This window comes from Lepisosteus oculatus, chromosome 25, assembly GCF_040954835.1.
Source record: "Lepisosteus oculatus isolate fLepOcu1 chromosome 25, fLepOcu1.hap2, whole genome shotgun sequence".
Lineage (NCBI taxonomy): Eukaryota > Metazoa > Chordata > Actinopteri > Semionotiformes > Lepisosteidae > Lepisosteus > Lepisosteus oculatus.
In genome coordinates this window covers 3,046,123-3,062,961 of record NC_090720.1, presented here as the reverse complement: position 1 = coordinate 3,062,961, position 16,839 = coordinate 3,046,123, and the positions used below count along the sequence as shown (strand labels likewise).

General features: G+C 39.9%; 1 protein-coding gene across 6 annotated transcripts in view; it reads left to right on the top strand.

Moving 5' to 3' along the window:
* gnb1a (guanine nucleotide binding protein (G protein), beta polypeptide 1a) overlaps positions 1–16,839 on the top strand; it is a 49,650-nt gene that overhangs the window by 20,181 nt on the left and 12,630 nt on the right. For 3 of the 6 annotated variants that reach the window (XM_069184072.1, XM_069184071.1, XM_015337100.2), the window contains exons 2-4: positions 11,505–11,613; positions 15,165–15,203; positions 16,526–16,632. In XM_069184072.1, the coding sequence (XP_069040173.1) occupies positions 11,557–11,613; positions 15,165–15,203; positions 16,526–16,632 (203 nt within the window). In that variant the 5' untranslated portion in view covers positions 11,505–11,556. Of the gene's footprint in view, positions 1–8,349; positions 8,459–10,054; positions 10,172–11,504; positions 11,614–15,164; positions 15,204–16,525; positions 16,633–16,839 lie in introns of those variants that run through there. The other 3 variants (XM_006641974.3, XM_015337099.2, XM_015337098.2) reach the window with 3 other exon arrangements.

Below are 16,839 nucleotides of genomic sequence, written 5' to 3'. Positions count from 1 at the left end.
TTAGCAAACCTTAGGTGTGGCTGATTCATTCTCCCTTGTCTGAGCCCCCCCCCCCCCAGGGGATACAGCTGCCTGTGAAATGCTGTTTTCTATTCAGCCTGAAAATTGGAGAGATACAAAGAGGAAGTGGGACACTGGTTTGGAGAGGGGCTTGCAGCACTAAAAGGAGCCTCACAGATTTCTTGAATGCAGAATCATTATTAGAGGTGAGTGCTCCTGTGTTTTCTTTATGGAAAACGAAAATCGTATTTGCAAGAACACTGTAGCGTCTCTTGATGTGTCCTCCTTTATCAGTCATTGGCTTTATTCCAAAAATGCACAGTTACATATTCATTATTCAAAGGAAGGGTTTAATCTTTTTTTTTTTGCCTCATGTTGGCTAAGTATGCCAGTGTGATTGGGTGACAGGGCTTGTGCTTTGGAAGTGGTTGGACCCCTCTTAATGATTTTATTGGCTTTGCAAATGTTGGCAACAGGGACAAGCTTGTATGAATTCTAAACTTGAATTCATTGTCAGTAATCAATAAAGCAAATGTATCATAACTGGTAACGGGTATTGTTTTGTAATTTGGGAACATATGCACATTTGTCTGATGTAAGCAGTATTCCTCAGGTGGGCTTACTGTGGAGAACTGCAGCACTGCTGATGAAAAATTAGTAAGCTTGAAGATGAAGTAACCATAGTTATAAAATATAATGTATACGGCTTTTCCAGCCAGGTGGTTCATAAATCTTTGTTCACCACATATAGTTATATTGGATCATGTGTTCATATGATTAAACAGATTTTTAATTGTTTTTTTCTTGGTGGAGCTACAGTAGTGAATTGGAAATACCTGGGTAAATGAGAGGCACAGAGTATATTGAACGCAAGGGCTTCCGCACAGCACAGTAAGGGCCATGTAGAAAATTTTAGACCCGCCTGGTTATTGTATGATTATGGCTAACATGGCTAAAAGCTAAGACCTCAGTGACAGTGAAAGAGGTAGTGGTTGGGGAGTGTTTGACAGGAATTTCATTGTACCAAGATGGCTCAACTTGATGTTTTATGAACAAAGGTTTCTAAGGCGATGTCAGCAGGGAGCTCTGTGGGAAAGACGTCTTTCGACAAAGGGCACCAGTGGGTGGAGGCTCAGTTCCAGGATGGTCGTAGCTGTACATTAATTTGAATTATAAGGCAAAACAGGCAGGCAGTTGCAGATCAACTGACTGCAAATTTCAACCTGGGGCACAAGCAACCAGATTCATCAGAAACAGTCCGCAGACAACTACGCAGATGGGTTGCAGTGCACAAACTGTTCATCTCACCTGGCAGTGCATGTTGGTTGCACACATTTCCTTGGAAGGCAGGCTCAATGCTAATGGTTACTTAGTGTTACAGGGTGATCACTTTCACTATGATGCAGCTTCTCTTTCCTACTGAGAGAGATATCTTACAGGAAGACTGAGCCTTTGTAGTTTGTTTGATAGGGTTAACATCAGTCTGTTGCCCATGTCATGGCCTTCTCAGTCACCAGATGTTGAACCCAGCTGAGCTTTTGTGGGATAATCTGGAACAATGCTCTAGACAGCATTTTCCACCTGCATCGTGAGTCATGAGTTGATTGACTTTCTTTTGGAAGAATGGTGCTGCATCCCCAGATGCTCATAGACTCTATGCAGTGGTGTAAACAGGCTGTACTGGCGGGCCAACCTTATTATGGTGGACATCCTATTAAGTGACTTTTTTACCATAATCTTTTTTTGTCTGTTAACGATATATAACATACATATGTAGCATTGAGAGGAGGTTGAACAAAAAAGTAGAAGTTGAAATATAAAGGTTTTTAGATTGTTTTAAGTAGACTCTAAAATCTGTCTGCCTTTACATTTTTTATGGGGTGGATGAAGGTGAAAAGCTTTACAGATGGCCTTTCATCATGTCATCTCACCTTACCTGCTGCTGAGGTGGGCTGGAAGTGATGATGGCTAGGATACTGCTGGTTGCACTGGGTGAGCAGCTGACTGACCCATATATGTTTTCACTGAGAAATTACTCATGACTGAATAATACAAGTAATGCATCAAAGAATTCAGGGCATGTAGAAGCAAAAGAAAAGAAAGTGTCCCTTGGCTTTTTTCTGTTAATTTTGCCTATGTGTGGTGTCTGTCCTGTAGTGTGTGGATCAGTAGGGAGTGAAAGGCGGTGGAGGGCTGGGGCCGTACTAACTGGGCTGTGGCACAGGTTTTCAAAGGCAAACGGTGAAACTCTGCTGCATTTATTTTCCTCATGTGTGTTTCTAACATTGCTGAAGACACTATACAAGTCGGCTTTCTCCGAGACCTTGTTAAAAACACATTTGTTATTTCCAGTACCAAGCCAAACCCTGAACATTTAAAATATGGCATTTTAAACATACAATATGGGTGTGTGTGCTAGTAGGAGATGCACCATTCATGTTAAAGTCGTGTTTGTCTTGTGCGAGCAGAGTTGTGGAGTTAAGCAGGTGTTTGTACACCGATTTAATTGCAATTTGTGATTCCCTTCCTCCCCCCTTGGGTGCTGTGCTGAGTGTTTTTGTTAAAAGAAGGTCCCTGGTGGGTCTCTCAGCAGCAGAGCTGTAGGGAAGCGTTGAAATGAGTTGCTCTCTGCGCACAACAGGAGCGGTCGCCATTTAGTGCAGTGGGAAGGAGGCTCTTTAACCACTGAGGCTGTGGCAGTGGCTCAGGTGAATAGGCAGAAGCTCGAGGGCCTCCCTGGGGAATCGTTGTGAACAGCCGTCTTGATGTGCCAACAGATTCTGAGATGCTGGCCAGTCCTATGTGATGTGGATGGGTGGGTCTTCGTCAGGTTGGCAGTTTAGAGATTTACTCACAAATCACTAGGTCCTGCATGCTCTAGTAATCACAAATGCCTTGATTTTCTCCTGTTATTGAATGGAGGCAGGAGAGGAGGTATTGTAAGGTTAGGAGCTGAAGCTAGGCCTAGCTTTTCATGTTAAGGTACATTTTAGGAAAGCCAAATTAAATTTTTTTTTAAGCTTTACTTGATTTGCTCATGATAAAGTTCAGAGTTTTTGGTCATGATCCAAATGCTGATGTAATCCTGTCAGAGTGGGGTTGTTCACCCTGAATACTTTCTCATTTATTGATCTAAAATGAGTTCTTGCCAGGCGTCAGCCCAGCAGAATGGGGTGATGGAGGATTGGTACATTTAGTCCCAAGAAAGACCTCTTACACTGTAGCACAGTAGACCATTGCTTCTTTGCTTTACTGTATTTTCACAGTGCGCCCACAATACAAACTGGTGGCACCAGCCTCAGCATTATTATGCAAATGTAGGCTTATGTCCAGAGCGATGCGAGTTATCCAGTAGAACTGAGAAGGCTTTTACTGAGAGAGCATTAAATAGAATGGACACCTGTAATCCTGGCTGCAGTTAACTGGCTCTGTCAAGATGTCTTCTTACTTTTATGGCAAGTCTCTCATGTGCTGTTTAATTTTGTTACTGGAAGTGTCAACATTTTACCATCTGCTTCATCTACATTAAAACGCCCATGAGCCTATCTAAAAAGCATGCATGAGCATAGATCATGACAAAACTGCGAACACATGATGCTCATTTAAAAAAAAAAAAAACGATTCTGCTTAAAACGCTGTGGATGGTAGACGCTGGTCTTGAAATCGGTGGATATGACATGTTTTTCTTTGTTCTGGGTGTGTCCCTGTGACCTTGTCATGGTATGAGATAAACACAGGGAGTACTTTGAGAGGGGAAAGGGGGAGCAATTAAGCTGAACGCTTAACTGAAGCGGACTGGGCCGATGGTGACTGTGTAGAATGTCCTCATGTTTATGTGGAATGTTGAAACCGAAGGCCAGGCCATTGCAGCAGGGAGAATAGGAGCAGATTGTATTTACTGTAAGGTGCCTGTACTGCCTGTACTTACATGTGAAGTGCTGCAGCAGGCCCCACCCAGGTCTTATGCCACAGTTTCCTGTTTGTAGTACTTGTGGCTTGGTACGTATATATAGAGGGAGGGATAGGAATAGAAACACGGCACTGTGTGAAAGGAGTGCAGCTGGCTTCAAAACAAATCTCTTCTAGGTGCTACATTGCATTAGATAGAAATGTTTATGTAGGAGTTGCCATTGAAAACATTAAACCTGGAGCTCTTTATTTCTGGAAGTGACAGTGGGAGAGACAGTTGGATATACATCTTAGGGGAAGTGTATTTAAGCATTCTTTTCTTTTAAGGCACCCACATCTTGTGTTAAGCATGCTTTTGTATCTCTGCTCTCAGATCTTTGTCTCAGTATAGGCATTAATGGGTAAAGTGGATCACACCTCAGAAAAAGTTATCCGACACCATCATTTTGAATATTCTGAAGGATTTCCTTCATTCTGCATGTCCAGTTTCAAGGGAACAGTGCAAGGGCTCCTGAGATGTGGGGGACAGTGTTTTAAAAATATTGAGAAACTACTGCCTTCTGAATAGCACTTTTTGGTTTGGTGAAAACAGAACAGAAAAAAAACACTCTGTGATGAAGCCTAATTAGACTAAAGGAACAGACCTGAAGTATGTTTCTCATTCTGTCTGTAGCTGTCATCATAAGCATCTTTAGTTTTTAGGTGCTTTTGGTCATAATGTCTCCACGTTCTGCTGTGACACATAGCTGTTTTCGCAAATGTGAAAATACAAGCTATCTGCATTAGCTGTGCACAGTAGCCAATCAGAGGTGATCTTGTTCAGTAATTTAAGTCATTTTTTGTATATTCCCATATTTTAAATGAAGAATTTTGCAACTTATTAGTTTTATCACTTTTATTGAAACTATTTTTACATTAAATTGTGTTAATACTGATTAACATTTATTTCGGGTGTTTATCTGAAATTCTTAGCAGACCTACCTGAACATTTAAAACGCCTGATTTCATTATCACAGCATGATAATAAAATTGAAGAAAAATTCTGCTTTTCCTCTTTGACTTGGGTGATCCATTTCTTTGTCAGTGTGATCAAAAGGGAGTTTTTCCATGCTTCAGAATTTAACATAAATATTCATTGTAGCCTTGATTTATGGGAAAGTGAATTAGGTCTCAAGAAATGTTCTGAATGTCATTGCAAGTTATAACCGAATAATGTTCTGGGCTGCGACCTCAGACTAAAGAGTGCTTTGGCGACGGAGGTGAGCTTCATGGACACGAATGAGTTAAAATACAGCAGCAATCCACTGCGTATGACGGGCAGCTGGAAGTGAGGAAGGGGGCCTTTAATTATTAAGTTCTCTCCAGAATCGGGGCTTCATGATTTATAAATGTCTCAGTATGGGAGAAAGCAGCATTTCAAACATTGGTCACTGTCTCCCCCAGTTAGCCACCCACCCACCTTTTTTGTAGCAGATGCAGTTTTATTTTAGTTTTTTTCTAGCAATAAACAGTGTCCTTTCATGCACGTTGACAGAAATTAGGGATGTTTAATCTGTAGGATAGCGAAAGTGCTGTACTTCTCATATGGGGTGTTTAAACAATCTGGAAGGCCCAGCCTAAACAGAAACGGTAGTGTGGTATTGGTATAGGACTCGAAAAATGTTGTAGATTAAGATTTAGAAATCCCGTTTTGCAAAGTACATTTCTCTTTTGAATGTTCCTTCTTTCTATTGACATGGAAGGCAAGGAATCCCCTTCCCAGTTAATTCTGGTGATGATCGGAGAAATAGTTGTGCTGGTATAACTGTAACCATTATAACTGTAGGGACTGAGTTAGTGGCAGTCAATATTGAGGTAACTCAGGGAGACGTGGCTTAGATTCAGTTTGTTACACAGTTTTTGCAGAGTAATTCCTTCAAAGGTTACCAAACCCTTTTCCCTTCTTCAGTGGGAGTTAATTAGCAGCTCTCCTCCTGAATGTCCTTTACTAGTTCAGTCTCATTAGTGTAATCTCTCTCTGTCCTGTGACCCAGCCAGATCTCCAATCTTCTTTGGTTCTTGTTAATATCTCAATGTCCTATTGCTGTGTTGAGGTACACCTTGCACTTCTTTATTGTGTGATGAGAGTGTCTGTATTCCCAGCTCAGAGCACTGCAATGCTTACCTCCCTGGGTGCTGGTCCCTCCTGAAAAATATTTGTGCAGGTTTCTAATATTAAACTATTCGGGAAAATCATGGGAATGGGTTCCAGGATGTTCGTGGTTCTGCAGGCCATTGGCATGCTTTGCATATTTTGCTAATTTCTCAATCTGATTGGTGTATTAATGGATGTAGGCTACACAACAGATTGCTACTTTGCAAAGCCTCTTGGTTTGATTTTGTTTTTTGGAGCATGCACTTTGATTAAAAACTGAATTTACAGGCGTGCCTTTTGATATTTTAAACATTTTGATCAAATTGATTCCCTGTAAAGTTGTCATAAGGGAGAACCTTATGAATGAGTTACTCAGGTTAATTCTAAGTAGTTTAGAAAATGCAGTTTCTACCATTTAGAAGGGGATGGTTCTGGGGGGAGATGGGGTTCTGTTTTCCAGTAAATGTAGAAATAGCTGGAGGAAATGTATTAACCGTTTTCACCAGAAGTGATTTCTCCTTTGAATGTTTCATGTTCCATTCTTCTTTGCAATGTCAGTATGCAAAACAATGTGTTCCTCATTTGTAACTTCCAGTAAAGGCAGTTCACTATCGGTGAGCATGCTTTAGACAGCTTTCAGTTAGATGAGGAGTTGCATTAATCTCAAGCAACCTTTTAACATTTTTCCAAAAAATGTAATTTTGGATATTTTACTTAAACAGCATTGATAGTGAAATAAAACTACTCAGCCCTTTCCAAAAGCTGAAGACAAATGGTAGGATATAGACAACTGATTGCCAAATATTGAACTGGCAGTAAAATGTTATGTTCTGTTTATAATGCACTTTTTTGCCTTTATAATACTGAACTGATATACCCTTGAGATGTAGTAGTGCTGAAGTCCTAGACATTGCTCAACCTGACTAAAGTTGAGAGGAAGAATTTATCTGTTACACTTTTCTGCTGGATCTCCATTCCAGTTTGTCAGAAAGGCTAGCTTGAAAGCATCTTTTTCAATCATTTATTGAAATGTTTTCCTAAGCTTGTGTTTGAACTGGATGTTTTACGTTTTTGTGTAACTGTTATATCGTAATGTGCCCAGGAAGTGCAGTGCTTGAAAGTACAAATAATATTGCGCAGGGTGTGGTTGTATAGTTGTACACTCACTGCTCAGGGAATGTCTGTGTAACAGCAACCATTTTACTTGAAAATAGTGGTATGTACTGGCATCATGGGCATGTGAGTGGATATTGGGAAAACTTCAAACAGGAAGTGGTACAGAATTTTGGATTTAATTGCATTTTATGTTATGGTTGAGCATAGTTATTAATGCATACAATAAAACACTTATTAAACTTCCAGGCAGGAAATTGTCTAGTAGAAACTACTGACATTCAGTGACACTAGGAGCCAATTGACACCCTGTGATTTTCAGGTGAAATGGATTTACAGCTGCAGATATTTTTTTAAAGGTTATTTCAATACTTTCTAGCCACCCTATATTTCGTATGTTTGTTGTTTGAGAGGGGGGATGTGGTCAGGAGATGAATTGGCAGTTCCTTTATCTAGCAAGGGAGGGTCCCTCAAAACTAGTCTTTTTCTGGAATGGAAGAAATCCGTTGCTGTCAGTGCCAGAAGCCAGAAAACAAAAAAAAAAACTAAAAATGATCTGGTGTGGTCTCCATTGATGGTTTCAGTAGAATTGAATTTCACTTCCTCATCCTTTCTCATAGTATTGTACCTAAGATGGCAGATATGATAGGGAGTTACTGGAAAATCTGAAGTCTGCTTCCCTTCTATTGCCTGTGTGCCATGAGCTGCCTATCTAAAAATAGACTGACTATCAAGTAGGTTGTACATAAGTAGTCTGAATTGCTATGAATGTGGTTTGGTGCTGTGGGTGAGCGTGCAGAAGGAAAACAAATCTAATAATCTTGAACAGGGACATTTTCAGTCTCCTAAAATTCTCTTCTGTAGTTTAACATTGTTTTTTTTTTTTTAAGGATACTGTTTGTTGGTTTTTCTGGACCTGTTAATGGATGCCCACCGCTTGCCCCCACCGCTTAAATTCTGGGTGGCTTTGTTTTAATTGCCTCTGTACACGAGACCGGAGTTGTGCTTAAGGCAGTGTCCAGGTCATCCAGGTTGCAAGGAGAACGCTAAGTGATCCTGACAGCACGGCACCCTTCAGTTAGGAGTAAGCATGCAGAGAGGGAGAAGGCGAATTAACTACATTACTATGACATATTTCTGTCGACAAGATTATGGGATTTGGGATCACTGCCTAGATAGACCCAGTTACCGGTGTTGGCCAATCAGTTGGCAGAGTTCAGCGAAAAAGGTGGTTAGGTGTTGTGCTAGTGAACTTGTTAAGGTTTTCAGTCAAGGAAGGCACAGGAACGAATTGAAAGTAAGGTAAGGGCTCTGTGCAAACTACAGCTAAGGATGAGCTCCTTTTAAGCATTGTGCTTTATGCAATTTCATGATGACTATCATCTGTGCAGAACCTAAAACAATAGTATAGCAATTATTGACGGGCATCTTGTCAGCTTTCTGAAAGGGAAAGTGTTACGAACGTCCTAGGACATTTCTGGAATGTGGACAAAGGATTTAAATTTACTTGTAATGAAGAACGGATTTCAAAGACTGGTACTGGGCTGGTCGTTAATTTTAGGAGAAATTCAAACTGTATAGGTATATCTTCAGCAGACAATTTAATGAGTAGTGTGCATGCTTCAGTAGCTATTCTCCTGCTTTTACAAGTCAACAAAGTATACTAGATATTGGAAGAAAGCCTTTATCTTTGAAATTTCGGGACTGGTGTTCTCTGTTGCTTATGCATAGTCTTATTCTTTGTGGACTAAAAGTTTGTCAAGGCAAGGATATTGAATTTTGGCTCAAGCATCAAATCTGTTTATAGTAGCAGCCACTGTTATGAGAACAGCCTATTTGTTCTCTTTGTGATTCAGATGAAAGTGGTAGTGTGACAGGCTGGCAGAGGCATGGGTTGTCACTGCCTCTGGGTAATTTGTCTCCATTTTATATTAGTTTTATAAGAAGTTGCAAATGAGAGGAGGCCACATGGCTCATCTCGCCTGTTTGATAGTTATTAGCAAATTGATCAGAAAATCTCACCTGACCCTTGCTTGAAAGAAGTCAGGGTATTGGCTTTAGCCTTGGCTGGGAAGCTTGTTCCAGACTCCTACAGACCATAACGTCTTTTCTAAAAAAGTTTCTTTCCGAACATTGCAAGATAAAGTGGAGTGTGATACAAGTCAGCTTCACTGTTTATACAGGGTGGTGCCTGAAGGGGAGGGTGATTGTTTGTACAAAGATCTGGGCTAATAGAAGATGGTGCAAAGTGATGTTTCGTATCATGATAAATGATCAGACCTGCGTGTTCTGTGAAACAGAAGTAAACAACTTCATTGGTTAGTTTTCTGTTTTTCAAGTTATTATATTTTTAGGGTCTTCTGGCATTAGAACTGCATATGTCAAGACTGCCTTACTTGTTGTGGAATCCCTTTAAGTGGTTACCAGAAGGGCAGTCTAAAAATATGAATGCTGCTTTCTACATTTGGCCTTCTACATGGTCAACTAAATTATTTCAAGAGGTGTGAAAGTTGGGTTAAACTTGCATATTAAGCATTTAAGAACTGTGGGCATGCACACAACAGAGCACTGGGATCTGAATTAGCCCTTACAGTTGGAAGGACAGCATGGCAGTGCTGTTGTACTTGTGTAGACTTGTGAAGATTATAATAACTTGGCATAAAGATACAGGGCGTTTCTTTCCATTTAAATGTTTTTGACGACCTGCTCATGACAGGATTTTTTTTAGGGTGAGTGAAAGTGATGGGGTTAAGAGAGAGTGGACCAGAGGATTAGGGTCAGAAGGATAGCCGATGCTTCGGGATCATCAGCAGGTTTTGTCTTAACCGGATTTGGCTCGAGGAGCTGATTCAACTCTGTCCCGGGATTATGGGTGACATTGGCCCAAGAGGCTGCAGGTGAGGGGCTGGCTTGGTAGTGAGCAAAACACCAGAACCTCCAGTTCAGGTGAGCTTTTCTGCAACCTGCAGCCCTTCTGGCCAACAGCAAGCCTTCTCATAGCACCTGGGGGGAAAGGTACTGCACTTTTTTTTTAGCCTACATCGTTCCATCTGCGGTTTATTGAGAATTTAACTGTTTTTAGGACTGTTACTGAACTGCCCGTTTAGTTTTGGGATATAGTTTTACTTGAATGGAATTACATTACATACCATTTGTTTTTACAGTCATTTAGTTACCTGTGAACTAGTAGTTTACCAGCTATGGTTTGCAATGCAACAGGGCATTTTGGTGTGTTTACTACTGTGATAAAGATCAAGATTAAGGGAAAGAAATGTTGATTAGCACAAGAACAGCAACTGTAGTTGGTTGCTAGGTAACTGTAGCACAGATACACCAGCTCACATCTTGGGTTTCCTAAAGGGATACACACAAGGACTGAGTGTTGTTAGATATTTGTGAAAATCCGTTTGCTTCATATATGTTATATCAATTATGAAAAAGAAGATTGTGTCTTTTCTAGTTCACTCCTGGTTTATATTTGCCAATTTCTGAAGTGGGAACTTTATTGGATAACCTTGATGTCTAGTTGCAGCTGGATGGTTGTAGTATCAAGCCGACATGGATGATTTATGAAATGAAAGTAATTCATTTTGTTTGAGCAAGTTTCTGTCACCTCCCGCTGTCTCGGGGATCTGAAATATTTGTTTGTTTGGGCCAGAAATGGAGCAATTCCTTTTTGCGCAGAAACAAAACTGACACTGCACTTTCTCTACTGCACACTTAACTGTCTATTCAAATAAGTGATGCTTAATTGAATCTGGTTTTCAGAAATTGCTGCTTTGATTCGCAGTGTTCATTGTAGACTAAAATGAGATTGAGCCCTATAGAGTAATTGTAATGCAGAAAGACAGATTACTTTGACCACTACAAAGAATTGTTTTGGCGGAAAATGTTTCCTTTTATTGAACCCCTAGTGAACTATTAAAATGCACGATGCTGAGAAGGTGTATTTGTGTTATTACAGTGATGGAACAGATAGACCTGTGCTGAAAAGGATTTTGACTTTCTGATGGCACCAATTTTGTTCCAAGTTGATTTGATTGAATTTTAGCCACCGTTAACATTAGAACAGTTGTCACCTTGCATTTTGTACTGCTTTTATCAGGCAGCGGGAGGCTAAATTTGATCAAAAATAGCTTAACTAGCCTATTGCAGCTAACATTTACCACTAATGCTTAGCATAGAACAGTACTCAATTAGTAATACTTCTGCTTCACAAGTTATTGGGGTATATATTTAGTTAAAGGATGAGATTGTGCGTTTTGTTGTTGCGCAGTAATGGCGCTGAAGTTTATTGGGAATGTGCCTTTGCTGACTAATGCATGAAGCCGTCTTCTCTCCCTTCCAGATCTGTGAGTGTCCCGGCGGCAGGAGTGAAGTGCACCGTTTAGGAGAGGAAAATGAGCGAACTCGACCAGCTACGCCAGGAGGCTGAGCAGCTCAAGAACCAGATCAGAGTACGTCCAGCGCAGCCCCGTTTCTCTGTACAAATACTCCGAGGCCTTGTGCTCCTGGGTGTGCCGCTGCATCAGTTCTTTTTCTTCCATCATCTTGATGTCCGGTTATTGTGTCTGTGGCCATGTCACTGTGCAGACCCTGAGCTTCTTGTAGTGGGCCTGGATTTGCACAAGCAGCTACAGTCCAAGCTTGTAGCTGGGCGTCTCTTCTATGAAAGCCTCTTAAGGGCTGGGCAGTTCAGGGCTCCCTTCTGTAGGTGTTTGTAAAGGATTCTGTGCAGTGGCAGAGCATTTCTCTTGCCTGTATAAACCAGCTGCTTTCTCTATGACCTAAGTGAGACTTTTACCCAGTGGTGTAGCAGTGACAGCTGGGTGCTGACCATACCACTAGCTTTCTCCTTTCAGAATAAGGTCTGATTGTTCCCTTTGTTCCTAAAATATAGGAGAGCATTGGAAGCTAAACAATATTTGGTTATGATGGGAACGTTTCTTATTCTTAATCATCAGTAAAGTACAGATAGTTCTTGATTTACATGGGGATGTCTTCCTCAAATTCAAATTTTAATTGAATTCCCTATAAGAAAGAATGTAAAACGGGTGGAGAAATGTCTCAATAAAGTTACATTTATTCATGAAAGCTATTTATACAGTTGTTACAAGTCACTTTTAAACAGTTGAGCAAGTAAAACATGAAGGAATTACATAGTGGTGGGTGGTGAAGGGTATGGAAAACGGCTTTATTTTGAAGTATTGTAAGTAACATTAAAGTTTCTTTCCTTTTGTAGGACTCAAGCTGATTTTTTTATTTTTTTACTTAGTTTTTTTCTCTTGAGTCTTGGAACAGTTGCCAGTCTTTCAGAATTATTGGGTATGCTCATATTAACGTGCTTGCACTAACGGGGCATTTATCTGCTTCTCCACTCCACACCTCAACACAAAGAATAACATGTTTCGTACTATTGGTGAAGGTTTTGTTAACAGAAAGAACGTGTAAAGGAAAGTGCGCTCATTCATGATGAGCTGCTGATGAATTGAGTTACGGCATCGGCAGTGTCCGATGAATCTCCATCAGTATGGGGCACCAACATGCATTTAGGTTTCTTTTAGCAGGACTTATCACAAACACTTTTGGTTGATTTTACATGTTAGTTTTACTTCACACTTCAGTCAGATTGTGCAGGCTTTTGAAACCTTTCGGTCCTGTGATGAAATCCATCAGAAGCGTTGTTTTAAAATGTTATTTACCAGTTCCCCGCATTGGATTTTGTACAGTAGGTTAGCAAAGACTGCCCAGCTGCCTGTGTGTCACCCAAGTGCTACTATTCATCCTGTTGTGCAGCTGGGTCAGCACAGCCTAGATTGTCTCCAGCACTCCCAGATTGTCTCTTTCTGGCAATCGCCAGTGGTCAATTTTGTTGTTTTGTTTCAAATTGCCATGTGGATATGCAAAGGACATTTTTTTAAAGCCCAATCCTTCTCAGGTAAAATACTTCTAATGCATGTACAGAAATGCAAACAGATCTACACAATCTGCCTTTTTTTAAACTCAAGGTTCTCTTCTGTTTCTGGCAAATGTCACTTCGGTTATCTCTGTTATAATACCTCAGCTATAAGCGTTAGATACTTCAGCTATCTTAACAGTTTTGGAGCAGATTCAAAGCAGAAAAAAAGGTTCCCGAGCTTCTCGAAAGTTCTTTATCAAAAAATCTTTTACAAATTTTTAAAACCTATTTAAAAATAGGTTGTAGTTCTTTATTTTAGAGGTAAATTGTAAGTAATGTTCTAGTTGTCCATGAGTGACATTGGCATTAAACAAATCACAGGCTATATAAAGACTGTATGTGTATTAGCCATTTGGTAAGAGTGATCATGTATTTCTCCATGATGAAATATTGAAACAAAAACTCAAAAGGGAGGTTTGACCTCAAGAGAACCTAGTTCTAGGAAAGGTCACTAGTGCATCCTTCCTCGCTACTTGAGTGTCGGATTGGGAGTCGCCCCTCCCATGCCCATGTGCTAGTTGTCATGTCTGGCAAGGCTTTGTGTAATACACGGGGGGTTGAATAATGTCACATAGGACAGGATTAGAAGATGACTTGTTTGTTTTGGAAAAAGGTTGTCAGTTAATTGTACCTGCTTTTGTGTAGTTAGTATTACATGGTCCCTGACCTGCGATTTGTTTTAAAATAACACCCGACCCTCTTTTCTTAGTTAACCCTATTTAACATTTGCCCTATAAGTGTATCGGACTGACTGGGCTTGATTTCTTCTTTCATGTTAAGAACATAAAGATAATCATTTTAACAATACTGTATTCCTTTTTTCTTGTCTCATCGGTTCACTTTTTTGAGATTTTAACTTGCTTTTCATGGTCATTTCAATTAAATGTATTCTGGCTTTGGGGAAATTGTATACGTGGTGTTTGTATTGCGTTACAGCCCGACGGGCACAAGCACAAATTGAAACGGCTTAATGTCAAACAGTTTCCAAGGTTTCTTTTTACTGCGGGCTGGGTGGGGTGCTCAGATTTATGATTTCCATTGTTTACGAAATGTCCAGGTTGGATACACAAATTTGTCTTTGCCTAAACTGTTTTTTTACCACTTGTTGCTTGACTACTAAATTTATGGCTTTAACATTTTACTTATTTAGAACATCTGTCTGTATGTTTAACAAAAAAGCCTCCCCCATTGACACCACACCAGATACTCTTATTAATACTCTGTTGGGATCCCAAAGCACAGAAGTGCAATGCCCATTCTGGTGATAGATGCTCATCAAGCCAGTTGCAGAAAATTTTGACCTATAAAAAATAACATTGATAAAAAATAACGGTGTTAGTCACGGCAGGACGTCATTTCCTTGTATGCTTTGCAAAACCTTAGCTCTTGACTGCAGAAAAGTCAAGGAGTGTATTTCATTTCTGATTTCCTCCAACATTATTCTGTGCCAGTGGAACCCAAACTTCACCAGATTAATGGGAGTGAACGAAAGTTCACGATTTTTCTTCTGTTCAGATTTCCGTGAGCAGATTTATTCAAAAACGTTAGAATTGGAAAGTTAATCTAAACAAAATAAAGTGGAGTGGAGATTTTATGCAGGTCCTGCTGTGTATTTGCAGCTGGAAAAAAGCCAAGCAGGATGAGACCTGCCCTGTGTTAGCCAAACAAAGACAGAGGTTTATATTAGTTTCTTTTTTATATGGTAGATGTTTTAAGAATGAAAGCCAAAGGAAGCCGAAATCAAGATGTGCTTTAAAAATTGGTAAACAAATCCTGATGAGTAATCTTTCCATCTACAATGTGCAGTACTAAGATCTATCTGTGCTTTGCCATGATGATCATTAATGTCCAATATATCCAACTTAACTTCAATCATGTAGAATTGGTAGTTAGGTTTTAGATTTTTGTGCTTAGTTTTCATTTTGAGTAGGGAGCATTGTTACTAACCCATACCTACCAATGAACCCGACATCTGCTATGACCTGGCTGTGAATTTGTAAGTGTTTTTTTTAACTCGGAATTGACACAGTGCTCTTCTTTTCCTTGCAGGATGCCAGGAAAGCTTGCGCAGATGCCACTTTGTCGCAGGTAAGGAGACTTCTGTCTATATCCCACCAAGATTATCCCCCTTTTAAGTCAGTGTTAGAAATGTAACCTAGAGCCTGCTGTTGGCTGTTAGAGTCTTTGAGCAGATATGTCTGGAAGGGAGGATTAAGTAAGGTCAGGTCTGGGCAATGAATCCTGTTGCAGGTTACCATCTTGCATTCTTGTTATGTTCATTCTTATTACAGCTGAGGTAAAAAGTGATTGCATATATGTGGCTGTGCACTTATCAAGTTGTGATAGATGAATTTGACACCTGTAAAAGTTTTTTTTTATAAGGGAAGGGTATGATCTGTGAATTACATGAAAATTGTAAACTGCAAATGGCAACGTGGCAAGTTACTAAAAATGTACTATGTGTCTTGTCATCTGATGGAGTTCAGCAGATATTGCACATCTTTAGTGCACAGAACGTGGAGTGGTAGATCTCACACACTGTGCTGTCAGGAAGGCTTTTCAGACAGGCTACATTATATACCTCTCTTTAGTGGTTCGTTCATGATGTGGTCATCGGTGCGAGGTTAAATGTCTGTTTTGCAGCTGTTACTTGATGTAAACGTATAGTGTCATTTTTTAAGTTACAACTAAAATTACAGAAAATTATTCAAACACAAATCACTAGTAGTTATTAGATTTATTTTATTTAATGTGAATTTACAACCAAGTACTAACAACGATCATATTAGAATAGTTAATTCTGAAAGTTCAGTAATCAAGGAACCTTTTTTGTAACTACCCTTATGGGATTATCATGTTGGTGCATTTGGTAAAATAACCAGTTGCAAGTGATATCTGGATTCCTTTTCTTAAAAAATATGAAGTTAAAATTTGATTCTGAAAGTGCTTACAGAGGAACTTAGGATGTGTCTAGGAATATTTAGAACCCCCCATCTGTTACGGGTCAGTCAAAATGATCATTGACCTTTCACCTGTGCTGTGTTCTCATGGGTGAGCATTATGGTCTTTTCACATGCCAGTTGTGTTTCCTGGTCTGTTGTGAATGGTGAGGATCGGGTGTTTGATACCATTTTTATGTTACTTTATGTAATTGTGAAGGGTACGATTACAATGCTTTCTGTTTTCAATTTGAAATTAACGCTCCATATCGGTTCACTTCAGTCTATTTTTACAGCTAGAACTTCAGTATTGTCTTCACAACATTATTAGCCCAGTTTGTTTGTTAAAATCTGGATCTGGATAACAACATACAAGATGGTTGAATCTTTTTTGCAAACGCAAAAAAAAATTCCCTTTGGAAACTTTAGATTGTGCTTGAGTGGCAGTGAAATGTTCTTTTTTTCTTATAGATTACAGCTAACATTGATCCTGTTGGCCGAATTCAAATGCGCACTAGACGAACACTGAGGGGTCATCTGGCTAAAATTTATGCCATGCACTGGGGCACTGATTCTAGGTAAGTTTTTAATTGTACATTCAGATTGTCAGTTTTTTAACATAGCTACTACCCATTTTGCTGTTTCCAGTTGCCTCTGTTCTCAGCACACGACTCCTGTACCTGTGTAAAATGAGGAAGGACTAACAGGCATCTCCAAATTGTCCACTCGTTTAATTAAACATGAGGTTTTACAGTGGTTTCTGGTGGTTGTGCTAATTGAAGGAA